At 43.8% G+C, this 27,398-nt stretch overlaps 1 protein-coding gene across 1 annotated transcript in view; it reads right to left on the bottom strand.

Moving 5' to 3' along the window:
* SFI1 (SFI1 centrin binding protein) overlaps positions 1 to 27,398 on the bottom strand; it is a 553,452-nt gene that overhangs the window by 361,232 nt on the left and 164,822 nt on the right. The window contains exons 8-12 of the mRNA XM_078667725.1: positions 26,883 to 27,039; positions 19,101 to 19,262; positions 18,369 to 18,439; positions 12,476 to 12,568; positions 881 to 978 (exon numbers count right to left, since the gene is read on the bottom strand). Coding sequence (XP_078523851.1) covers positions 881 to 978; positions 12,476 to 12,568; positions 18,369 to 18,439; positions 19,101 to 19,262; positions 26,883 to 27,039 — 581 coding nt within the window. The remainder of the gene's footprint in view (positions 1 to 880; positions 979 to 12,475; positions 12,569 to 18,368; positions 18,440 to 19,100; positions 19,263 to 26,882; positions 27,040 to 27,398) is intronic.

The following is a 27,398-nucleotide window of genomic DNA, read 5'->3' as shown; positions in this document are numbered from 1 at the left end:
TCAAACCCTCACTCCACTACTATCCATACAATACTGACCACCAGTATATCTTTGGCCACTCCATGTATCACAGCCCAAATGCATATTACTCCTACGGTCTGCCTTCGCACTAGTGTTCACCACATATCTGTCCCAATGGCTAACTTCCTACAGCACAGAATACGTTACCTTAGTCTTCTCTCTGAAAACGTTGAATCAGCACTGCTTTGTGCACATCAATCCTTTGCACCTGTAGGCAGCACTACCCCCTCCAGCTTTCATCCCGCCAGTTTCCATACCGCAATGTCCAGTATCTTAAGCCCTCACATTGTGAGTCTTCACATACCCCTACCCGCTTAATCTACAGACCCACTCTATGCCAACCTTCATACAGGACATCTTCATACCGCTCCAGTCCTCACACAGTCTGTCTTCATGCAGCATTGCACCCGCGTCTTCGGTTCTCACACTGCCACTCATCATCTAGTACAACTGCCACAGATTTCTGTCCATCCATCCGCCGGTCTTCCAAAAGCTCTCTCTCTGCAACGCTTCCAGTCACAGGGCACCCTCCTTACCTCTGCACCTCTCATTATCTTCATAGAGCACTACTTCCTGCCTTTTCAGCCCTTAGTCTTCATGCAGCTCTGCTCACTGCCTATTCAGACTTCCTACAGCTTTGCTTCCTGCATCTCTGGCCCCACACTGAAAGTCTGTTAAAAGCTGTGCACAGTTGCTTTTTCAGCTTTCAAACTGCAAACCTTTACATTGTGAGTTACTGCAACACTCTTCCTCACACAGCCAGTCTCAAATGTATCCATAGCCTCATAGCCCTCACACCGCCAAATTCTTTCAAGCACCGTTGAACACAGAATACTGGTCACTGTTACCACAGTACTACCTGTAGTGAGCATGAGCCTTCGAAGTGAGCAACAGTTGCTGATTTTCCTCCAATTCATCCAACCGTCTCTTCCAACAGTTCCAGAACCTCTGTAGCAACTAAAGGAAGTAACAACAGAAACAATGTGATGTACAGAAAGAAATACCAAAAAAGTTTGCCGATTAAAGAAGGAAATTGAGAAGGCAGATTGCATTCCATTTACTTTCAGTTCTATGTGCCTCAAATTGTTAATTTGTGTAACATAAATGTGAAAAACAATTGTACATTGCACTGTTTAGCATTATTCCAACTACATGTCCCACTCCTTATTACATCCTAACTTCTCTATGTGTTCTTAGTTAGTTAAAGTGGTGTTCTAGTTCTCTACTGAGATCAAACAGTAATATGTGCTACTGCAAGCACAGATTTGAGTGTTGAACCACTAGGAATGACCAACCCAGACAGGTTAGGAATGGGATGGAACAGGAGTTAAGAGAAGTGTCTCCAGGGAGGCTGCATAGGTTTGGAAGCGGGATAATACTGCGACAGAAGACAACAGTCAACAGTCGACAGTAGAACAGTAGTACATGACCTCCATAGGTTGAAGTCAGCCTATGGACTAGATGGGCCATGTAAACTACAGTTCCCTTCGCTACCAACGAAGTATTTGAGGGAAACCTGTCCTGAGAAATTCAGAAAAAAGGGCTTTCATAACACATCCACATTAGAGCCAAGATGAATAAACATTTCTCACAATGTCGGGAGGACCATACCAAGTACAAGGACTGTTGCAAATCAAAGCCTGTCCTTGAAAAAAAAACATTAGACAAAGCAACACCATACTAGGGTTACACAACGCATAGAACCCACAGAGATTGAAAGATGGGAATTTTGCAGCAATGAATCGGTTATAAATATTCATCAAATATGCTCAAATCTATATAGCCTGTGCACCAAATATATATAGATCAATACCCATAATACATAAATATACACGCATACATATATATATATATATATTTACACACACACATATATACATACACACATATACATAAACCTACAAAATATGCCATACCGCAATACATGAAACATACATCAAAGAAAAAAGCTAATTGCATCTCATAGTAAGATTCACAAAAATAGATGCCATCTCTTGTATTCTTATATAGCAGAGCTATATCTAAATATGCATAAACACAGATATACATATACCTATGTATATACCATTTACACGTATAGAAATAATGGAACTGAAAAAAACAGCCCATGATACCTATACAACAGAAAAGGGAGGAAGAAACAAAAAGAAAGATCGCACCCTCAATAAACGACATGGTTGACTTAGCATCAAGGTAATGCTAGCTGTGACTAAAGGTATCCTGAGAGGCTGCTACTACCATAATCATGAAAGAACCAACAGGAAAGTGACAAATTGCCAACAGCAGACACTTAAGACCACACTTTGCAGAGGAGGTCAAGATAAAGAGCAACCCAATACATGGAAATCTCAAAAAGAGGTATCCAGTTGGGAAATTTCACTGCACGATATACCAGACAGAACAAAAATCAGACTGTAAATCAGACGAGGATTTATACATATCTATATAATTCCATAAGAACACGAAGAGTATCAGACTAGGAGGTCAAAAAATGTAACACTAAAGGGCTGAATGGCACAAAAAAACAACTGTTCATTGAAGGAAGAAAATGTCCCCAAGGAGGTAGAGGACATCCGATCTACAGACAGGAGGAGTGTAACTACATCCACAATCCAAGCTTATCAAAGTAGGTATCTTTCTAATAGGAGACATGGATGTATATCTCAGGACGGTCAACTGTTTTGGTAGAAGTATCAAAAGTTTCCTTGTCATAAATGCCATGTTTTTGCCTTTTTACGGCCTCAAATCCCCTTCTGTAAAGCACATATGCTTATAATTAATCAAAAGTAAATGCATGTGACGGATTAAGTGCACATTCGTTTTTATATTGCTGTTTTCCTATAAAAATGATAATCAAGAGTACATGACTATCTTCAGGATAGTTAATCACTGCTTTTGATCCATTTTATGTTTCATTATTATCATGAAATGATAAGTGTTTCTAGAAGGTTGATAACTTTGTTACATTTGTTGTCTTTCCAAGGAGACACTGACCGATCAAGTAGAAATAGCTGAAAGGGTGTTATGCTATTCCTGGCTGAATGTTTGTTCAAAAGGTTTTGAACAAAGACCTGAATAGTTTATAAAACTAGGCATAGAGAACTAAATGTCAGAGAAGATCTTCATGCCAGGCAGCAGAAGGACAGACACAGTTGTACACTGCCTCAACTGGAGCTGGGAGGCAGTTGGACTTCACTAGCTGCCTGGGTGGTAGCATAGTTGACTATGCATATCACAAGCACACACAGCTGTCTTTGTGAGTTGAAAGTAGAACTTATTGTTACCATGGAATCAGGTATGGGATATGAACCGTTTTTAAAACTCACAATAGGCTTTTACTAATGGTGTGCTACTAATGTGCTAAAATTAGTATAGGGTGCCACTTGTGCAAAATTACTTGTAGGGAGTGTTGGTGAAACCTGGGATTGTTGGACATCTGACGGAGCGTTCCTGCCAAACGCCTCAACTTCTCGCGGCCCCCGCTTCGCGGGAGCCGCTCGTGCTGTCAATTTCGAGGGAGCACTGGTCTTTTTTACAACTGCTGGAACTGTGCCGAACCTCACACCAGGAGACCGACCCACAGGCTGCCCGCGGGACTGCGAGGACCAGCGTGCAGTGCGGATTTTGATCTGCCGCAGCTGGTCCTCTTCCCGCCCACGTCCCCTCCTATTTAGTCTTCGGCTTACCCGCGCGCGGTATCATGGGCTGGTTTTTTCAGTTCCAATATTTCTATACGTGTAAATGGTATATGTATTATCTGTGTTTATGCATATTTAGATATAGCTCTGCTATACAAGAATACAAGAGATGGCATCTATTTTTGTGAATCTTACTATGAGATGCCATTTGCTTTTTTCTTCGATGTATGTTTCATGTATGGCGGTATGGCATATTTTGTAGGTTTATGTATATGTGTGTATGTATATATGTGTGTGTGTGTGTAAATATATATATACATGTATGCGTGTATATATATGTATTATGGGTATTGATCTATATATATTTGGTGCACAGGCTATATAGATTTGAGCATATTTGATGAATATTTATAACCGATTCATTGCTGCAAAATTCCCATCTTTCAATCTCTGTGGGTTCTATGCGTTGTGTAACCCTAGTATGGTGTTACTTTGTCTAATGTTTTTTTTCTCCAAGGACAGGCTTTGATTTGCAACAGTCCTTGTACTTGGTATGGTCCTCCCGACATTGTGAGAAATGTTTATTCATCTTGGCTCTAATGTGGATGTGTTATGAAAGCCCTTTTTTCTGAATTTCTTAGGACAGGTTTCCCTCAAATACTTCTTTGCTGGTGAAACCTGGGGTTGTTGGACATCTGACGGAGCGTTCCTGCCAAACGCCTCAACTTCTCGCGGCCCCCGCTTCGCGGGAGCCGCTCGTGCTGTCAATTTCGAGGGAGCACTGGTCTTTTTTACAACTGCTGGAACTGTGCCGAACCTCACACCAGGAGACCGACCCACAGGTTGCCCGCGGGACTGCGAGGACCAGCGTGCAGTGCGGCTTTTGATCTGCCGCTGCTGGTCCTCTTCCCGCCCACGTCCCCTCCTATTTAGTCTTTGGCTTACCCGCGCACGCGGGACGCGCGCGGACGCACGCTGGGCGAAGCCAGGGCCAAGGGCGGGCCTGTTTAAGCCCGTTTAAGCCCGTTAAAGACCGAGTAAGACCGGGCAGGGCCCCCCCCTCTAAATCCTGCTACTGTGTGAATTGTTTGTATGCTTCATCACTCTTTTTATTTATCTTATTATAGCTTTGACTTGGGATTGCACACAGTGCTCATTCTACTACCATGTCCACACGAGGTAGTAGGAGTAAAACGGCTGCGGGAGGGGCACAGCTAACAGGTCCTTTAGACAACTTCATCATAAGCGCAAACTCTGTCATAGACCAAGGCATTGCCCTTATGGAACGTAGAGTGTCCCAAGATTTAGTACTGGCTAAAAGATCGTCAATGGGCCATTTTGCGTTAGCTAGAACCCCTGAGCAGGTTAGGGAGACAGGCTCCATACAAGTCCATGCAGATGTGCATAGCCTGCCAAATATGGTAGATTTGTCAGCGTCACAACTCTTATCCGACTCACAATTAAGCTTGGCATTAGAAAGGACCCCAGACCTAGTTGTGAATATTACACCAGATGAGACAATCACAAGGCAGTTGAGGGGAATAAGGGAGGGCGCTATATTGAAAAAAAGTGAAATAATAAAAGTAACAAAAGTTAAGGAGACCTGTGAGCTACCTAAAAAGCTAGGGGAGGGATCAGACCAAACTTTACAGAGAGGGCGTAAACAAAGGCATACAGATGCGACAATTGAGGTTCTGGGCCCAGGAAGTGTAGAGGCTTCGGCCAGTCTGTTCGGGGTAAGCTACGATGATGACGTGGACAGCCAACTTTTAATAAAAATGGGGGAGCTCTTCAAAATCTACCTTTCTCCGATAGAGACTAGATTAACTCATATAGAAAAGCAGTTGGCTGAACTGAGTGCTCATTCCAAGAATCCATCTAATCAGGGGGCACCTAAAATAGGGGGAAACAAACCGAACAATGACAAACTAGTAGGCTTACCAGTTAAAAAAACATCTGCCCCAGTGGTAAACATAAAATCGAAGACCCCTAAAGCCACAGAGAAGAAAATTGTAGGTAAATGCAAAGATCCTATTATGCATATCAGGCAGGAGGACAACACGCCCAAGGGCCACTGCTTTGCACTCTAAAAGGGATTGGAACAGGGGACCTCAAGAGGGTAGACTCGTTGTTAACTTGCCCCCAGAGGCAAGCCCTTTCGTGGTGGTTATGACTGGTGTCCCGGAGTTGGCAGATTTCATAGAGGAACCTAGTTGGTCACTAAAGAACAAGGTTCAACATTGGCTCAACATTAACCGACCGTTACCGCCTTATTGGTCGAGCAAGATCTTAATGGTGCGCAGGGTTCCCTGGGTGGGGCATGAGAGGAAAACAACTCAGGGTGATTGCGTTCTGGTTAATTTTGAGGATCCACGCACGGCCGACCACATATGTTCATGGAGAACGCAAGGCAGTACTGAAGGGATAAAAACTAAACAACTTTTTTCTACCCCCCTAGGAGCCGTTTAGGCCCTGATTATGACGAGAATTGGCGTAGAGTAGGTCACCAAGACTGGGGGGGAGTGGGGAGAAAACCCTTCCAGAAACCCTATTAGGGACGTAGCTTATGTGGATGGATGGAGAGGAATCCCGACTGCCAACAGGTACAGTTGCCTGGAGATGGTCGACTGACTGTCACCGACTACTGGGTCTTCAAATGGACGCCGGGAGCGGTACAGCAAGCTTAATGGGAGAGCCAACCAGATGGCCTATTGTAACATTAAAAACTATACCCGAGAAAAGGGATAAAGATGAAGTTGCAGCCTCCACCATATACTGCTTAACGCCAAAGGAGGCAGATAGACTAGAGACTACAGAGATTGAACATATTGGAGGAGGTGAAGAAAGCATATTAGTCCAACATAGGACCTTAAGCGAGGAAGCGGGGGTGATGGAAATGGTATAGTACCCGTATCCCAGGCAAAGAGCAATTCTGATGTTACCTTACTAGACCCAGGGATCCTCCAGGTTGAACAAAGGGGTAGGTTGGCCCTGTTATCCTGGAATATAGCGGGCTTGTCAAAAAAGGTAAAGGACCCCATTTTCCTGGCATTCATAGACAACTTCGATGTAATTTGCCTTCAGGAATGCTGGGATCAGACCGAGATACACTTAAATGGTTACCGTACTTACTTCTCCGCAGCGCAGCAGACTAGTAGGGGTAGGTGCTCCGGTGGGCTTTGTACCTTTATATCAAACACAGCCAATTGGAGTGTAAAGTGTTTAAACACGGGGGGGGAATAATTATTATCAGGTACTCTCACTTAAGGTGTGAGGAAATCAGCATATCATCCTGATTAATCTCTATAACAATATTCCGAATGATGATCGAAAAAGTGTTCTGGAAGTATTAAATAATGCTTTATGCAGCGGAACAGGACCTGAGGGAAAAGGAACGGTGTGTTATAGTGACGGGTGACTTTAATTGTCATCTATGTCCCCACATCAATTCAGATATATGCGGTATGGTTAATCTTAAGGGGGATCCTTGTACCCACTTTGACCATTCCATGTTTGGGAATTTACTTAACAACTTACTATATGAGGGGAATTTGGATTCGCGAGCGAGCTTTGTAACCCCCAGGTTAATTTCCAATCCACCTTTAACGGGAGGGGCCTACAGTCTGTTATTGACTATATATTTGTTACCACTAGTTACCACCGTTGTGTCCTGTCGTTCAAAACAGAGGACATCGCACTTAGTGATCACTTCCCGATCAGTTCAACTTTTGACACTGGGTTGAGTCATAGACAAGTGTCTAATGTAGTTGAAAACTTATATTGTCATGGGATTTCCCCAAGTAGAATAAATGGCTATTCAATTAAATGGAACAGGGTGAACCCTACAAATGTTCTACAAAGTCTAGTAGCGGGCCAGTTAAATGACTTCATGACCTGTCTTGAGGAAACTCCCAACCCAACCGCGATCATAGTAGCTTTCCAGAAGATCACAGCACAAATTAGTAACAAATTAACAGGGACACTACGGGAAGGTGAGAGACACAAGGCTGAGGGCTGGTTTAATTCTGAGTGCAGTAAAGCGCACTCCTATTTAAAACAAACCCTAAAAAAAGGACCTAAAAACATGCAAGATATTAGGTCTGCCAGAGCATCTTACAAATCCGCTCTTCAAAAACGGAAAAACGAATTGCAGAAAGCCGCCTGGGGAGCTCTACTCAAGGCGTGCTCCCTGAGAGCCAACACTGCTTTTTGGAGAGCGGTCAATGCCCCCTTCTTTGTTGAAAGGAAATCTGACCTGGTAGAGATTGCCATAGAGGAGACTGTATGGGTCAATCATTTTACCGAGTTATATAAGAAAGACGCCCTGGGCAAAATAGAAAGACCTAGCCCTGGCCAGTCAATAACTACTCAGCCAGTCCCTTCGGATCTGTTCCCTTTGGAGATAGTCTTTTCCGTATCAGAGGTTGAACTGGCAATTGTAGATAGTACAAACAGTAAAGCCCCGGGACCTGATGGAATTCCAATAGATATATATAAGGATAACATCACTTTATGGGCACCACTCCTGGCAAATGTGCTTAATAGCTGTAACTTTAAAGGATTTCCACCCACTTGGCAGGAAGCGATAGTAGTGCCAATATTTAAAAAGGGTGATCGGAATGATCCTAAATGCTATAGGCCCATTTCACTACTTGACTCTTTGATGAAAGTGGCAGGTAGAATTATATTAAATAGACTACAGACATGGGATAAGGATGAAGGTGTTCTCTCCAAATTCCAGTATGGATTCAAGTCAGGCTTAGGTACTGTCGAACAAGGATTAAACCTGGCCATGTTAATAGGCAAATACATGGTGGTAAAAAAGGGCAATTTATTTATGACGTTTGTTGACCTTAGCTCAGCATTTGATTGTTTGAGCCACGATGTCATGTGGGGTACCTTATTAGGCCTTGGTATTGATCAAAACATACTTAATTTTCTCAAAGAATTGTACAGAGGGGCAGGGGCAAAGGTGCGCTATGTAAAGAGAGGCGAATGCACCACTAAATTCCCAATAATGAAAGGTGTCCGTCAGGGCTGTATTCTGGCACCTTTTCTTTTTAATTTGTATATCAATAGTGTGGCAGATTATTTAATTAAACTATATCAAATATTACATGTTACATGTTACATTTGACCATTTTTACCATCTATCAGTCTTTTCAGGTTTTCTAACTTTAACTGTCGGCGAATTAACAAGTATTCTCTTCTATTCTTCCCTGTAATCTTTGGTGTATCATTCTATTATATCAATAATCTTTTGCATTCACATTACTTATTTAATTAAACTAGATGTGGATTATCCCAAAATCGACGGTGTCGCAGTGCCCATTTTAACCCCTTCGATGCTCATGACGGAACGGTTCCGTCATGAGCGTCGATTGAGCTGTGCTCATGACGGAACCGTTCCGTCATGAGCCGGTAGGCTCATTAGAACCTTCAGCACAGCGCAGGAATCTGCGCCGCGCTGAAGGTGTTATTGTACGCAGATGATGCGGTCATAATGGCGAGAACCCAAGTGGGCCTTCAGAAGGCATTAACTAGTTTCTCAGTATATATGGGATCAAGGGGCCTAAAGATTAATATTGGGAAAACTTTTACCATGTGCTGCTCATCAAAAAATAAGGTTACTTGCAACACTTTTTTAGATCAGTCAAAGATAGGATTAACCAGTACTTTTTCATACTTAGGGATTGTTTTTAATAAAAGAGGCACCTGGACCACAGCTATTACTACTAGGAACTTAGCATTCTCGCATGCTATAGGCGCAGTGAAACAGTTCGCCAATAAGCTGGGGGGCAGGCCCGTACGCATTTTGCTTGACATTTACAAGGCCAAATGTGTGTCAACTGCTTTATATGGGGCCGGCATCTGGGGGGTCGCAGATTGTCAGGAAATTCAAGTAAAGGAAAACGCTTTCCTGCGTTATCTGTTAGCTGTTCCCAATTCTACCTCTACCCATGTTTGTCACAAGGAACTTGCTCTGGTCCATATAATAGACCTAATCAGGATAAGTCCAGTGCTCTTATGGCACAAGATATGGACTTCCACCGAAACTGATTTTAATAGGGCGATTATTATGGACTGTATGAAACATGAGGGGTCTAAAAATGTCCAGTGGCTTTCCTATGTAAAATAATTTTTAACTAACATAGGTCATCCAGAATTCTATAATATGCCCTCCTCACTATCCTCTATCTCCAGAAAGGCACTTAAGGAATGTTGTTTTGTGGTTCTGGAAGATCAACGTTGGTGTGTAGAGGGGAAGAAGGCTTCTGTTTTTCAACATCACTTATTATTGCAGGGCCCTGGCTTGCAGCTGTACTTGGCTCCCGAGCAGTCCAGTTATAACAGAATGTTATTAGCACGGCTGAGAACTGGTAGTTACTTTAGATTGGTAACTTTCCCAGCCACAAATGACTGGTCGAAAAACCTAACTAAATGCCCATGCGATGATTCTTCCACGCAATCAACAATCCATTTTGTTCTATTCTGTAAATTTTTTGTATGGGGAAGGAAGAGATATTTAATACCTCTGTTAAAGAATTGGGGTTTGAGACAGTGTACACCCGCCCTATTTAAGATACTTCTATTGCAAGACGAAATGACTATCAGTGCTGTAGCAAAGTTTTTAAAATGTATGATTAGATGCAGATCTACCATGGGTTAAATTTAATTTCTGAATTTAATCAGTAATGAGCATCCCCCTACCAGGTCGTAGTATACCTATGCAATTTGTTGTGTATTAACTATGTATTTAAATGCATTTTTAGAGAATGTCCCAGTATGATCTATTCAAATTTTTATTTGTAAAATTGAGTTTTTATTGTATGCATGTATTTTAATGTGCTTTTTATGATTTTTATATGGAAATCAAATAAAGCTATCTTTGACTTGACTTGACAGTGCTAAGAAGTAGTAAACAGAGATATCAGATCTATAGAATACATGGCAGTACTGTTCACGTTACTCAGACTTCCTTGTTGGCTTAATGTTATCTTCATTGTGGTAACCGTGAATATCACATGCACTAAACTAGGTTTTTGTTTTTAAAATAAATATTTAAAAATGCACACTGCGTTTTCTAGTGACCCTTGAGTGTGCTGTTCATTTAGGAAAGAGGATTTAGTGTTTACTATCCTTGACATGACTCAAAGGACTGAAAATGATCTGAAACACATCTTATGCGAACATTGCTCAGTGGGTTGTGTATGGGGTTGCAGTCCAACTGGTTTTATATATTGGGTTGGCACAATGATTGAGTCCTTGGTGCCAGGATGTCAGGAATATGAACCCTGCAACTAGAATATTCTAGAGAACGTAACACCTTGAGGGGGATCCTCAGCCAGAATCTTCATCTTTGGTGCTGTGGAGGGAACAGGAGAAGCCACTGCAGATGGAGACGAATGCGGATGACTGACTTGGTTGTTAGTGACTGAGAGGGCATGGTAGACATTAAGAACCTTGACAGTGACCCTGTCAAAGGCACATGGTAAGACGTCGATTTCAACAACGGCGAGACTGAATGATGTGACATGTGCTTCAATGTCAAAACATGTGACATATGCCTCAACGTCAAAAAAAGGCAGAGACGTGCATCGACTGTGACTGGTCTGTCTTTGATGCATAGTGTACCTTTTGGCGTCAATGACGACCCTGCAGGGAGACAATCCTTGATAGTCAACATATTGGTACCGTGCTATGTTTCGACACCGGCTTCTTCGGCATTCATCTGGAGTCTCCGAAATGGGAGGAGCAATTGTAATGAATAAGTCTCCTCTTCCTCTTTTTGGATCTCCCTCTGTGACAGTACTTTGGAGGGGGCCTCTGGCCATACTGTAAGACGTGATTTCCCTGGTCATCCTGCGTAATTTACTCTCCTCCCACAAAGGCGCCTTCAAACTAGCATCTGAGGCAAATCCCTATGTAGTCTTTCAGGGTGTGCTTTTCTTACCTTTTTACAACATTCACAGTCCTTAACTGAGTGTGAGAGTGGCAAACAAACCACACAGATCATGTGGTTACGAGGCTGCCTTTTTCCTACTAAACAAGGCCACCTCACAAATAATAAATTGCCATTTAAAGGATAAAAAGTAGGTGAAACATGAGTCAGACATGTTTAAAAATTCAAAGACAAGCAATATAAAAGTGTGAGGTTAAAAAAAACATATTCGAGTAAAAAAAAAAACGTTACATTTTCAGATATCCAGTTAGCATGAGCCAGAAAAAAGAACGGAGGCTGTCAAAGCATGCTGGGATGTGGAAGTTGCTGTCTCTTATCAGCTGCTCTTTACATTCTGCCTACCAGGCCACTTTTTTCCTCTATTCAGCTTTTCACCTTTGACCTTAGGTTATAGTGTGTACAGTAGTATTGAGAGGCCACTATACTATTTTAAGAGTAAAACTGCAAATTGAGAAAGAAATTAGCCATCGCAAGTGATATAGGTGGTAACAGCATTAGAAATGCTCAGATCACACCTCTTTTAAATGTACGTCCTACTAAATGGATATGGAATGTTCCAGGATCCCTGCACACAGGTGGAAATATTCTACATTCATGACTATCAATGAAGATCCTAGGATACACCACAGTAGCACCTAATAGTTACAGCGCTTGTAGACTGAAAGAACAGCAGAATTATCATTTATGTGAATAATGGTGAACAAAAAAAGTGGAAAAAGTAAGTGGGACTTTCAGAAAGCAATTCTAATAGAGGTGAAAAGTAACAAGGGACATAACTTTTGAGCGTGAAGTAGACTAGCTGAAGAGCACAGGCAGGGGAAGAAAACAGGAATAAAGGTGAAATAACTCTCACCATGATCCGATACTGTTGCAGAGCCAGGTTTCTTCGGATTTGCTGCATGCGAGCGTGGGCAATGTTTTTCCGTAGGGCACTGAAACAAATGCACTGCAAAGACAGGGAAGAATTAAGGGCGAGAAGATTCATGCCTAGATGGCGACATAGCATATACAACAAGGCGTGGTTTGAATGCAACAATACTTTTCATTCCTGGACCTGTGGTTTCACTCTTCCAATTAGAAGTATGAGCTTAAACGCTAGATATACAAGTACAGGATTGGGAGATTGTTGTCATGTTTGGGAAATTAATGGATTCATGGAAGGTATACTCAAGGGCTGACGGCAAACTGGTCCTGGCAGCTTAACACAGCAGTAAGAAGGATCAGACACTAGGTCCAGCGTACACTGCACCACGAAAAAGAGCTTAAAGCACGGTGTGCATTATGATACTTTGTGGGACCACTGCTCAAAGCCTTCAAAGGATATCTGTATCGGACACAGGACCAGACCCACTTTCTTGGTGTACAAGTGCTTTTACTTTTTTCTTCAAATTAGCGATGCCCTTGCTCAATCAATGCCAGCACACTAAAACTAGGCAAAGGGCAATGTCCAATTTTTGACTGTGCTTTCACAATGAATGGGAACTACGACGTAGCATTCTCCTCTATTGACAATGAGTGAAGCCAATGTTCTGTGCGTGCATTCATGTAGCATGGTCTGTGCCTTGGTATTACACAGCATGGACCAACTGCTTGGTGTGCGCCTGCATATTTACGGTTGTGCCACACGCTCTGTTTCTCAGCATACAAAAAATGAGTGCAGATCAATTCTCAACATAAGCCTACATTTTAGTTTCTCGTGGGACACTCTACAGGAGTTACACCTGCTTATTTACAATGCTATGGCCCATGCTTAATATACGTCACCTAATTAAAACTGGGTGCAGGGATCATCCCACAGGGAAAGCCAGGACGGGTTCCCCAGAGTTATACAGCGCCAGGAGACCTATGGACGGGTAGCAGTGCGCTTTACAAGCTCAAAAACATTTACATTTACATGACTACTCAACAAAGGTTCGAGTTTTAGTACCTCATGGGACCTTCTACTTGGTATGAGCCTATTCATTTAATATGGTTCAAACCGGAGCTCAGCATACGGCATCAGTGTGAGAGTGGGCACAGACTACTGCTCAATATGTAGGATTATTAACAATGGATGGGACCAACAGCATGGTATTAGCCTCTCTGCTGTCATCTGGCAAGCCACAAGCTCAGCGTGTAGGAGCCTCTTGACACTATGATAGGCTAACTGCTTAGCCTATACCTGGGTTCCGACACCTCTATAAAGAACACTTCATTACGATGCAGTAACAGTCCACAAACCAGCTACTGCTCCAATCAATGGTTGGCTGCACCTTTGCATTTGACACTGTACAGAGCTTTACCCCTACATACTGAATAGATCTTACTCCTTGGGGTACACTCATTTGTTTCAATGGGTGAGATGCAAGCTCAGGTTATGTTAATGGCTTGATGGTGGGTAAGGGGCGTTGATCAATGTTTGTCTACCTGGTGGGAGTGGGTGAGGCTTAAGCCTAATGGATGTCAAAAGACAGCAAAAGGGTTTTGGTAGTAGGAAAAATAATTCCAAAAATAAGATACATATATTTTTTACACTAGGTTGACAAAGGTTTTCATTTAAAATCAAATTATTATCCAAAAATACTCCAATGGCAAGGACATCAAACACGCAACTTCCAGGACGTTTAAAATATACAATTTAATTTTTGGAGGGTAAAAGTGGGAAAAATTGATTAGATGGAGTTTTCATCCTCAGTTTGGCACACCACTGTTAATCAAATACGGTTTGAGATTCTAAAGAGACTTGGGGGGGGGTGAGTCTTTAAATGACCTGTCTAATCACGGTTTATCAGTTGTCTAAACTTGTCAATCTCAGGTGTGCACCGCATACTTCAATTTTTTGCATCTGATCTCAAACTGCGCCTAGTTCCTGCTCTACAGCAACCACTATCATTGGTGCTTTGTGCTTTTTGGCGCTGTTTCTACTTAATACTTTAAAAAATTCACATCTTGTGTTCCCCTCATTGGATTTCTCAATTTTTCCAATTTGTTTTGGGATTTGTATTGCTTGGTGTTTTTATTGCTGTTCTAGTGCTGCATAAATACTTCACACACATTGCCCTAAATTAAGCCTGTCTGCTCTGTGCAAAGCTACCAGAAGGCTGAGCTCAGGTTAATTCAGTGACTTTGAAGGCTCTGCCTGACAGTGGTTGTATTAATTCCTTGAGGTGAGTAGTCACCGACCCAAAATAATAATACAATTTCTTATATCCTGAAGAAAGGATAATATGGTAATGGAAATGCATTGATATTATAACCATGTGTGAAATAATATTGATTGAAAGCCCATAAATAGATGAATTATATTAAAAAGGATAACAAAGACATTAAAGTTATAATGTTACAACTATATTGATATCAATGTATTTATTTATTGGGAATTTTTGTAAGCACTACATCTCACATTTTGCTTGCTTCTGAGTGAAAACATTTTTGCTTATTGAGGATTGGATTTTCAGTATCCAAACGTGATTTTCGTGGCGAAACAGCTCACAAATTTCCACAAAATAAATGTATTTAGTTGAATTTTATTGTGTTTTATTACCAGTATTTTAGTAAAATGAATGGAACATATTCCATAAGCCTTGAGCACCTTGGAAGATGAATCAACATGTGTTCCAATATGAAATATAAAAGTGGGAGAAGAATCCAGCACTGATCAAAATAAACGACCCACGAGTTGCTTGAACTAGATGGTAAAGGTGATGGAGCAAGGATTCGCACGTTACGCGACTTGCTTGAATTCATGAACCTCGAATAACATATAATAGATTAATCCAACATGTTTGTTTTACTAATTTCCCCGTTATTCTGACATTTTGGGTGTCCCAGTGAAGCTTGCCTATGTGTTTACTAACATTAATACGCTTGCCACTAAAATGGCCGCTGCTTATCGGGGTTTTCTACTGCGCATGCGTTGGTCACACTCACGTGACGTACTCGCAGTTCTGGTGGGAAAGATTTGCTCAGGCGCAATACAGCTAAAATGGCCGCTTTGTCTCCTCATATGCTCCGTGCTTGCAAAGCTGCTTTCGCAAAGTTGTTTGTTCCGCATTTACCCTAACGCTATAGATATTATAAAGTAAGGGGTATAGAGTAGCTATTCATGGTATACAGTGTATTCATTTATTTCTGTGTTTTAATTTGTTTTCGCTTACTTTTCATGTACCGCGTTTCTTGAGGGTCTGAGAGACACTCGTGAATCCATATTGAGTGACCTTACTGCGCATGACAGTCTTCTGCCGGAGACATTGAAGCGGTGCCAACAGAGGTCCCAGCCAAGCTGTGCCTGGGAAGATGCACCCTCACCTAGCAAAGAAGCTGAACTGTTCCGCAAATGATACAAATGTATTATTTTCCATTGTATTCTGTAGAGTATGTCATGGGAACCCCAAAACCAATAGGCGGTCACAGAAAATGTAAATGTGAGCTTGTAGAAATGAAATGTGATTGGTGTGTTGACCTATCCTACTTGGGGACCAATCGAAATTGGGGATTCGGACACTTGCAACATTTGGGGGGTGGTACACTGACCCGAAAACAGTATAACTAGCCTAGGTGTAGCTAGAGAAATTGTCCGACTTGTCCGAATAGCTGACCTGTCACTGACCCAACGCACTCAATAGGTGATTGATACTGAGAGCTGCGGAGCACTCTGTCCAAACTTTCCATAGACTCGAGGGGTTTGCTAAGAAACTTTAAGTGCTGGCGGAGCACTTTGCTGGGGAATTCGATAACCCAATCGGGGTTCTGGCTGATAGCTGCAGAGAGGGTGGAGCGCAGGCGTTGCTTCCGAACTGCGGGTGCTGGTCGTGCCTTGGTGGTCCTGTCCTAATCCTAATCTGGGTTTCCTGTCCTGTCCTGGGGTGTCTATTCTGCACCTGCTGTCCTGTTGATGACTGTCCTTCCTTGGGGTCCCTCCCGTTCTTAACTGACCTGTGGCCAGGGTTGGTCTTCACACCATTCTAGGTAAATATAGTACTGAAACTCTATACTGCACCTTTCTATTTTTCTGTCTTTTGCTTTAATAAAGACATATCTTGCATATTGATTTTCCATGCTTTTCGCAACCTACTAAATGAAAAGGTCATAAATGATTGCTGTTTTCTAGCATGCTCCTATGTTTCCTTTCCCTTAAGCACAATTCTTCATATCGTTCATGAAAGTAGATGTATTTTATAATTTTCTCTATTAAGCTGACTGAAATGATGTTTCTAGAATTATAGTGTGTTCCACTTTTTCCTTCCCTATAGTGGTATAGTATTCCAAATTCTCGCATTATAAACCAAGTCCTTTCCTATACCCATTTTATCTGAAGTATTTCTCCAGTAGTAACATTTTAGTATGTTTCTTAAATGTTTCCCTGTCTTTAGACAATCCGTTCAAATCTAAACTCTGAAGCTCCTAATTAGCATGTTCCCTGTTCTTACCCTTCTTTAGAACCGTAAATGGTTAGCATGATCTATTTCCTTTATGGATATGTGTTCTTTGTAATTCTGGTTATAGATTGCTTAATGGTTGTGAACCTCATGTTTTCCGAATCTGAAATCTAGATAAAATCTTTAAAACTTCCTCGTAGTCTGTGGTCTTTATGAATACAAACAGAATATAAAGTTGGTATTTGTGTTGCTGCCTTTCTTTTACAGCTAGCTCCCTGATCCATTGTGATCATAGGTACCCGTAACAGAGGATTGGTACGTCGGGTACAGTAAAAATAAATAGGAAGGAACCAGGGTTACTGGTAGTAGAGTGTAAGGTCACCCGATTAATGTATATGATAAATTGAAGTTTATGGGCCCGATGCGTATATGGTAAAATTGTTGGTTAGGTGACCTGCGCGCTCTATCAAAGGTTGAAGTTGGTAGAACTAGAGACTGCTAATAAAGTAAGATGTTGCAAGGCGGGTGACAAAAGTGAAACATGTACCCATTCCTGCTGAATAGGTATAGACAGAAACTCAATCAGGGCAAGAACTGGTTGATGTTTGCAATCAGACAGCAAGCGAGGTCATTGTGGTGTATAGTCAATACATTTAGTCAGTTCGTTATGCCCCTGTTAAGCCGCTGCAGCGCACTGGTGGACAGGTAGCTTGATTAAGTCACAAGGACACAGAAATAGATCATGGGGCAATGCCACAACAAGGTTCTCGTCAAGTTCCCATGAAGAGGGTGCTTTGCAGTATCCATATGTACTTTAACATGCCTATGACACACAACAGCGCAGGACTAACCCCCAAATTTAGGACAACCCACAAGAAAATGTAAGAATGTGTAACCCACAGTAAAGGATAGGCCTGCAATGTGCCATTGGGTGAGGCTCAATGCCCAATGTATACCTGTAGTGTGGTACTGGGTGAGGCCACGCATGTTGCATGTCTGTGTCCAGTGCATGACTGCGCTGCGGCACACAATGAGGCCCAGTCCTGGCTGTATGCTGGCGGTCTGGCATTGGGTGACGCCACACAAACCATGCCTGTCCATGACAATGGGAGGCTACCATGCTTGGGGAAATACAGAAAGCGAGGGTACACCCCTATCTCTTCACCAGCCACGTTGTCAACAATCATCATATTCACAAAACAATTACACCGATACAACCTTTACAGCAACGTGCTATGAACTAAAAGAGACACTATCAGCCCAATTAGAAATGGCAATATTCAATGCATCAGGTTTACATAATGGCCTGGTGTCAGTCGGGTACCAACAGGCAGCCATGATGACCGGTCCAAAAGGGGTTCTTTTCATAGTTCCACTTTAATGTCTTACCAGCAGATGCCGCCGGTGGTATCCCTCGGCTTGCACCCAGAGCGAGCGCTCTTCAGACTGCGTCACCAGATCTGAGCCAGATTTAGGAATACACTACATTATAAACAGCTCTGACCTACCCTTCCGCATCAGGCTGTGAAGGGTGCACCCTACTTTCATGCCCTATCACCTGACCTCCCAACCTCTCTCCGTGGCTCCAGCTGCACCAATCACAAGTGTTATCTAATGTGAAAGAAAGAAAGAATGAAAAGGAAAGAAAGAATGAAAAGGAAAGAAAGAATTAAAAGGAAAGAAAGAATGAAAAGGAAAGAAAGAATGAAAAGGAAAGAAGGAAAGAAAGAAAGAAAGAAAGAAAGAAATAAAGAAAGAAAAGGAACAGAATGAAAAGGAAAGAAATAATGAAAAGGAAAGAATGATAGGGAAAGAATGTAAAGAAAGAAAGAATGAAATTGAAAGAAAGAAAAGAAAAAGAAAGAAAGAAAGAAAGAAAATAGGGTCATGGGGTGCAGAGAATTGTTTTAATGTTGCCTCATGTATTCCCCCTACCGCAATGTTAACGGCGCTTTATTCAAACACAGGCCATAATCTCCTGCGTAGATACATTCAGCCCATACGTCGATGCTTTCAAACACACATAGATCAGTCAGCTGACCTCCAGTCTCCAGACAGCTCCTCTTCAGTCACACACCCTCCCGTGGCCCCTTTCAGTCGGTCGGTCAGTGTGAAGGATACAGTGCTTCCAGTGGCTGAGCGCTCTCCGACAGACAAAGCGCGACGCCAGGACGTCCATGCGCTGCTGGTGGGCACGGACGCTTCTCCGATGCTTCAAGGCACAGTGCCAGTCTGAGAAACAGCGCCGAGTCCGAGAGTCCGAGTGCACCCGCCGGGCCAGCTCTATGAGGAGGAAAAACAACATACAGCCAGACCGGAAAAAAGACCTGGACCACGGCGGCTAGGCACGGAAATACCGCTAGATAAGGCGGGCAATCATATACTGCTCGAAAGGACATTACTGACAAACAACTTGAAAGTCTTTTGCAGACACACAACTAGACAGGGAGCAGCAGACCGATGTAAGAAAGCAGGCAATCGCAGAAAAATAACCTGATTGATGCTTAAACAGACAAAGGCAGAAAACACACACGGTAAAAGTATTGCAAAGACAAACCTTTGAAGATTACAGGAGATGCTTTTGAAAAGAACAAAAGATAAATTGGAAAACCCGCTCTACAGGGAGAAGCAAATGCACACTGCTTCAGAGGTTATCAGAGGCAAACACATTTCAAGACTTCACAGATACGAACAGGGAATAAGGCACACACCGAAACAGGTACCAGACAGTTTTAGACATTCCCAGAGATGCATCTAGCAAGAATGAGAGACAACACCCAGTACAGTGGTCATGAGAAACAGTGAGGAAGATTTTCAGAGGAACACCAATAAGCAGGAGAGACAGCCTCAAGGGGAGCACTATAACCAGTTTACTGTCCCTCATCACCAGGGTTAGCATGTGGTGACGACCAGTACATGGATGACTATATGTTTACCCATCCTGATTGGCTGGGCACACATATAGTAATTTCTCCGACGGCCCTTCCTCTGTGGGAGAGGTTTGGCAATAGCGGTGATGGAATAGTCACCAGTGCATCCAAACCTATGGTCTGCCCGCATCTAAATCGGGCGGTCAGACCATTATGTTGGCGGTATGTGTACTCCATCACCGTTACAATGAAGTATACATTTATTTATTTATTTATAAAGTTTTATATAGCGTGAACTTGAACCACTACTATATAAATTAGGCCCTTAGTATTCAATCTTTCAAGATCTGTAAATTCATTTCCGTTTCGTTTCATAAACTTTTATTCGATTGCCATTTGTTTTTACAACCATAAAAAGTACAAAAGCATTTAAAATTATACATTTAGTAAAAGACGTTTTTCAGAGCAAATCAATCATATCATGTACAAAATTAAAAAAAAGAGAAAGAAACACATAATTTTGAAAACACTAAGTGAAAATATAAATTACTCATGATTGCGTCGATATTTAATACAGGCTTTTAACAAGTTGGCTATGAACTTCGCTATAAAACTTGACTCCAGAGATTGCAGAGATAGATATGCAGGGCGACAGGATCTAAGACCTGTTAATCTGAGTAGGGGCAGAATCCCAACCTTTCTGGGAAAAGAATAACATTTGCAGAAAAATAAAATGTGTATTGTTGATTGAGGTGAAAGGTCATCACATGGACAAGGGGTGATTGTGGAAGACCAGTCTTGAACATTAGGAAAGGTAACAAGCCTGAAAAAGAAATTAAAACGAAACCTTGTAAGAAGGTACTTTTCATAATTGTTCAAATAAAAAGTCAGATATGGTTGAATGCCCAGATGGGTCTGAACAGCAATAATTTGAGAGTTTGTGGGTTTCGCCAATTCTACCGAGCATCGGAGAGCTCTCAGATGTCTCAGACACAGCTTTTTGAGTTCCTTCCTCGAAATGTCACCCATGCTGGGAGGGTCCTGGAAAAAATTACTACGGTCCATGTCCAGACTAAAGTTCCTTATATATACTAGCCAGGGTATTGTTTCCCAGTTGTCGAGGGCGGTGCAATCCAGGATTAATGAACGCGTTAAGTGGCACTCCTCTTTGGACCATATACGGTGCCACAGAAGCATAGGTTGGCAACGAATGGTGTCCGTGATAAAGTCCATACCTAGTTCTGCTAGTGAGGCGTAAGTTGGGGCACTGGTTGGTAGGGCCAACAAATATTTGACAAACCCATTTTCAACTGATTGCAGTGGGTTTATTGGACCATAGCCCCAAACCCCTGCACCATACATTGCCACACTGTGGCATTTAGCGTAGTAAATTGTGAGTAGTTCTGGGGGAGCTGGTTTCCCCAGTTTCCTTGAAAAAGAAACAAGGGCTGAAGTAGTTCTCTGGAAAAGCAGTTTTTTGCTTGCCACAGCCTGCCGCCAGCTCAAAGAATCGTCCATCAGGATGCCCAAGTAGGGATAGACACGGGTTCGTTCAAGCTTGATCTTGTCAACAAAAGTGGATTTAGGGCTCTTTATTTTTGGTCCTAGGTGCATTACAAATGTCTTTTTAATGTTAACCTTAAGGCCCAAGGAATCCATGTAGGAACAGTACTTGTTGAGCTGTACTTGAAGTTGAGTCAGCGTCCTGGCGAAGATGACAGAATCGTCCGCGTATAATAGTGTTGGTATGGGACGGTGATTGATTTGTGGGAGGTCCTGGCTCCCTTCTAGCAAGGCTGCCTCCAAGCCGTTGGTGTACAAGTTAAACAGGAAGGGAGCCAGTACACAACCCTGCCTAACCCCTTTAGTAATTTGAAAATGGGGGGAGAGTTCTCCATTGATCCCGTATCTTACTCTCGCAGTTGCGTTCGAATATAGTTGTCGCAGGAATACAATAAGAGCGGGATCAACGCCCATTTCCCCAAGCAAGGCCCAGAGTTTAGAATGCTGTGCACAGTCGAACGCTGCACTGAGGTCGACGTATACGACAAACAGATGACCCTTCTTGGCGCTCACATATTTTCCAATCAAAAGAGCGAGATTCAGGGCCTGCTCTACAGTCCCAAGACCCGCCTGGAACCCATACTGGAGGTCAGTCATGATGTTGTTAGAAGCTGCCCACTCCTGAAGACGCACCAGTAACAGTCGTCCTGCTACCTTTCCAAGGGAGTCCAGGAGGGAGATGGGTCTATAACAAACCGGATCGTTACGGTCGCCCTTTTTGAAGATGGGGAGGAGAATAGATGAAGACCATGATTCAATAAGACCTGATGATGTTACCGCGGCCAGGACCTGGGTGAGAAGTGGAGACCAAAGCTTGATGTTATGAGTAAAAATGTCCACCTGCACCTTGTCTGGACCGGGGGCCTTACCTGATTCTGACGCCTTTAGGGCTCTAACCACCTCGCCATGCTCAAAGCAGATGTTTAATGGAAAGATCTTTGAGGCCGGTGTGGGGTCTAGGATAGGGACCCCCTCTGTAGGGTTTGTTTGAGATCCACCAAAGATTCTTGAAAAGTGGGCGACCCATTCTTCTGCTGTCACTGCAACATCAAGATGTTGAACTGACGACGGGTCTGACAGGAAGGGAGATTTTACAACTCGCCAGAAGTGACCACTGTCCCTTGATCGACAGCTATCATGGAGTTGTAGCCACAAGTTCGCCTTAATTTCTTTGCTGCGTTTTACCCTTTCGTCCCTGTAGAGTTTTCTTAGTTTGGCTATTTCGGGGTAATTCCTCGGGGTTATCCGGAGGGCTGCCTTGAGGTTTGAAAGTGCTTTCCGACACCCAGGGTTAAACCAGCCCTCGGCCGATGGTTTGCGTTGGTTTGTGCGAGTTAATTCCTCTTTTATTGTTCTGAGAATCCTGCTGAAGCTATCCAACACTATTTGGGGCGATGACCTGGGGTTTAAACAATCATTTACAGAGAGGTAAGCTTTTTTAAGAACTTTCTCCGTTACTACGTCGGGATCAATTTTGGCCCACTTTACTGCGAACCCATTCACTTTATCCATTTTTAAGGATTCTTGTGTTAGCAAACTTCTAACATTTGTGGGTAATGAAACAGTTTGTGGTTGCATTAAAATTCTGTTTGGGAAGTGGTCACTACTACTGTCGGATCCTGTGGAAAATTTTAGCAGTTGGCCCCTCAGACTCTGTGAACAGAGAAAAAAATCAATTGTGCTTGACAGACCCCTGCCATGGAATGTTGGGGAAAAGTCAACTTGTGGGTGGACTAGCTGATTTGCATAATCCAACTCTAAAGTAAAGAGACTCTCATTTAGAGATTTCCCATTGATAGAGTGTGCAAAATGAGCCAAAGGGCTGTCAGTCTCATCGGACAGTCCGCAGTTCCCATTTCTGTAGTTGGTACATAGTGGGATATTGAAATCGCCTCCCCAGATAATGTAAACAGTGTGAGACGATGGTTTATTCAACTGTGACATTAAAAAGGTGGTGATTTCATGTAATGTCCACGCACACTCTAATGGTGAAAGATTGTTGTATAAGTTGACCAGAAGGTAAACAAAGCTATTGTTGAGACAGATTCTTAAGATTTGGTAACAGACCTCTTCTTTTAGGCTAGTGATTGTTGTGGAGAAAAGGTTGTTTGTTACATAAACTGCTAACCCACCCTTAGGTCTTCCGAACAAGCCCTGCGTGGCTGAGATGGAAAAAGTTTTGTAGCCCGCCAAATGGACAGGGACGGTTGACCAGGTCTCCTGGAAGCATACTATATGGTTCTCAGTTATTGTATCCGCCCATGTTTGTAAGTTAGTTTTCGAGCGAAGACCAGCAATGTTCCAGAATAGGACAGATAATGTCGTCTCTTTTAATTGGGTGGGATTGCATAGTTGGTCGTGTGGAATAGCTATAGTAGCATTACCTGAATCTGTCATTTGCAGAGTGTTAATCCGGGACAGAGTAGGGGAGGAGGATTTAAGACCCTCTGTGAAAGGAGGAGCCGGCAGCTCAGGAGGCATTACAGGTTCCTCGACAACAATTCCTGTGGGGGCGTGGGGGGAAGGGGAAAGTAGGGGGGTTTGAGCACAGGTAGATAATATGGATATAGGGTTGATGTTAACAGAAGGAATCCCCAAAGCTCTCTCTAATGCCAGTGGAGGACAAGGGGTCCTCTGGGCCTGGTTGTTACTATGTAAACTGGCTAACGGTCAATCGACCATTTCCAGGCAGTCGTATCTGTTTCTGGTTGGAATTCCTTGCCATCTCGCCATAGGAGCCTGTTCTCTACTTAGGAGCCAGGATCGAGGTTCCCACTCCCTACTGGTGTTTCTGTGGGTAAACCAAGGTTCCTCATAGTTCCAGACCCTCTCTAAAGGCTGCTCCCAATTAGGGGCCATCAAATACTGATTGTTATGCGTCGGGGGTAGAAAAAGGAAAGACGATAAGCGTCTATCCCCCCGTTCTTAGCTAGGGCTGGCCATGAACAGATATAATCAACAGTGGCTGGATCTTCACAGTGGACTACGATACAGTCCCCCTGGATGGTTTTAAGTTCTGGCCCTATCCACGGAACTCTACGTACGGTAGAAATTCTGCTAGTATATGGAGATTGGGTTGGTCTATTGATGTTAAGCCACTGTAGGACCTTGTTTTGAAGGGACCATGATGGTTCATTTGCAGTTTCCGGTAGCTCCGGGACCCCCGTAAGAATGACAGTATAGGGAGACGCTTCTCGTGGAAGATGGATCGGGCGTCTAGACCTGAACCCCTGTTTCCCGTTACCTAATGCGTTTGACATGGGGTACCGGGGTACTAATGGTGAAATTGTTCTCTGAGTTGATAACTGAACGGGACCTTTATCAGGGGAAACCTGGGTTGGACGGGGTTGCGGGGGTGCTGGTTGGGTGAGAGTAGTACTCAGAGTCTTGTCCTTAGTCCCACTTCCAGAAATTAAGGGAACGGGGGTATGTGGTTTCTTGGAGTTAGGTTGAGTGATTTGGGATGTTGTTGCTTTTGACAATTTGGGTTTACAAGCTTTTTGGGCCCCTTGGATACCAGGGGTTAGAAAAGATTCCTTACTAACCCCCGTGTTCAATTGACCCACGCTGTGAAGACTAGATGGTTTTTGGGTCAATTTCGCAAGCTGCTTTTCGATGGTCATTATGCTGCGTTCTAGGGGTTGAAGATGGTGCTTGAGGATTTCCCTAAAACTTGCCAGGAGCTGAGTGTTTGCAGTACATAACGTGCAAGTCTCCCCGACAGTGAGCGGGGTAATTAAATTGGCAGATGAGTCTATTAGGTTGATTGATTGAGTGGTCGGATCATTTAGAAAGTCATGCGATTTCCGAAGATTTGGTCTATCTTTATTTGTTATTGGAACTCTAGGGACTATTAAACTGACTGTATTCTTGACTTTACCATGCTTGGGGACGGCACCCTCCTTTACCCCCATGTGCTGGGTCCGTGTGCCCAGTTCTTGGGATTGTAGCAGCTGCAGGTCTGGGGTGTTTTCCAGGTCACCTGTGGTTTCAGGATCAAGGGTAAGGTTCGAGACGGAAAGATCGATTGATTTTGGGATCGAGTGAATCTCTGCCAGAACGTTTGGCTGGGGTTGTATAGGTTGTATTAACGGTGGTATGTCAGAGGTAGATTTTAGCGGGGTTTGGGCTGAAGCTAGGGGGCCCAATGATGACCTTCTGGCTGTTGCAAGGTCTTGTGACACCCTTCGCTCAAGCAAGGATATGCTCTGGTTGATGACTTCGTTGGTTCTAGAAATAAATTGATCAATGGGGCCGGTAACCAGAGCATTAGACATGGCCGTCTTGCTTCTGCTCCCCCGAGTCATAGTACGTGAACCAAAGAATCGACTCTGGAAGTTGGTAGGCCTTCTGGCTAAACAGCAAAAAGTCTGGTAGAGTTACCTGATGGTCGAGGGGTACCTCACCTAGTACAGGAGCCAAGGGGAATCGCCCAGCCCAGCCTGGAACAGTCTAGAACGGGCTAAAACGGGCCCGCCCTTGGCCCGGGCTTCGCCCGGCGTAACGCGAGACGGATCTAACGCTGATTTTATGCGCCTCCTGGCGCTTCCCGATGCCGCGGACCACCGCAAGGGCTGCTGGTAGTTGAGGTCCGCCCCTCGCCGGTCTCCTCTCGGCGGCCCCCGCTCTAGATGGCAGGTGAGCGGTCGGGCGGCGGGAGACAGGCGGGCGGGTCCATGGGAACTCTGCAGTCAGTAAGGGATTCAGGGCAGAGAACAGCTGCAGGCAACAACAACACGGGCAGAGCACGAAAGGTACCCCCGCTCAATGGAACTAACGCTGATTTTATGCGCCTCCTGGCGCTTCCCGATGCCGCGGACCACCGCAAGGGCTGCTGGTAGTTGAGGTCCGCCCCTCACCGGTCTCCTCTCGGCGGCCCCGCTCTAGATGGCAGGTGAGCGGTCGGGCGGCGGGAGACAGGCGGGCGGGTCCGCGGGAACTCTGAAGTCAGTAAGGGATTCAGGGCAGAGAACAGCTGCAGGCAACAACAACACGGGCAGAGCACGAAAGGTTCCCCCGCTCAATGGAACTAACGCTGATTTTATGCGCCTCCTGGCGCTTCCCGATGCCGCGGACCACCGCAAGGGCTGCTGGTAGTTGAGGTCCGCCCCTCGCCGGTCTCCTCTCGGCGGCCCCCGCTCTAGATGGCAGGTGAGCGGTCGGGCGGCGGGAGACAGGCGGGCGGGTCCGCGGGAACTCTGCAGTCAGTAAGGGATTCAGGGCAGAGAACAGCTGCAGGCAACAACAACACGGGCAAAGCACGAAATTCATTTCCATTAAACTGGATAAAGACAACACCTTTTCATTGAAGAACTAAGATACCCCAAATCATTAATATGAAGCACTATACAAAGAAGGTATTTTGTGAGTTGGTTCATCACAGGCAAATGCATGTTTCAATAATATTTTCTGCACTTCCTAAAGCACTTTGGAGCACTTATGAGGGAAGGTCTCTGGGGCTAGGACTCACGGTATTGCTGGTGCTTCTCTTTGCGGATCTGCATGTATCTCTTCCAAGCCAGTAATGTCCACCTCTGCTGATAGAGACTGTGATGCTTCGTTGCCTGGGCCACTTGTTGCTTGCACCTCTGGGCCTGCTGACAGTGCTCAGTCCACTGCAGCCAGGCCTGAAACAAAAGAAAGAGCAATGGAGACATCAGCAGTGGAAGGAGGGTTGTGAGGAGACTGAGGTACAACAGAATTGACACAAGAGATGCAAGGCAGACTCAACAACAAAATAAGGTCACGGAGGAGACTAGTGGCAATCTTCTTGTAGAGTGACCAGTGGTCAATGCTGGATTGTCTTGAAGTGACAAATCCACGCTGTGGTGGAGAGATGAAGCAGTTCACAAAAGAAATGAGATGAGAAGATGACAAAACAACATATCCAAGGGGATATAGGAGCACCATGAAAAATATGGGGCACCGAAAGGGTGTTTAGAAGGAAACCTGCAACAAGCAGTGGTTATTCAAGAGACAAGAAGGA

The sequence above is a fragment of the Lissotriton helveticus genome, chromosome 11 (genome assembly GCF_964261635.1).
Source record: "Lissotriton helveticus chromosome 11, aLisHel1.1, whole genome shotgun sequence".
Lineage (NCBI taxonomy): Eukaryota > Metazoa > Chordata > Amphibia > Caudata > Salamandridae > Lissotriton > Lissotriton helveticus.
This window is presented reverse-complemented; position numbering and strand designations above follow the sequence as displayed.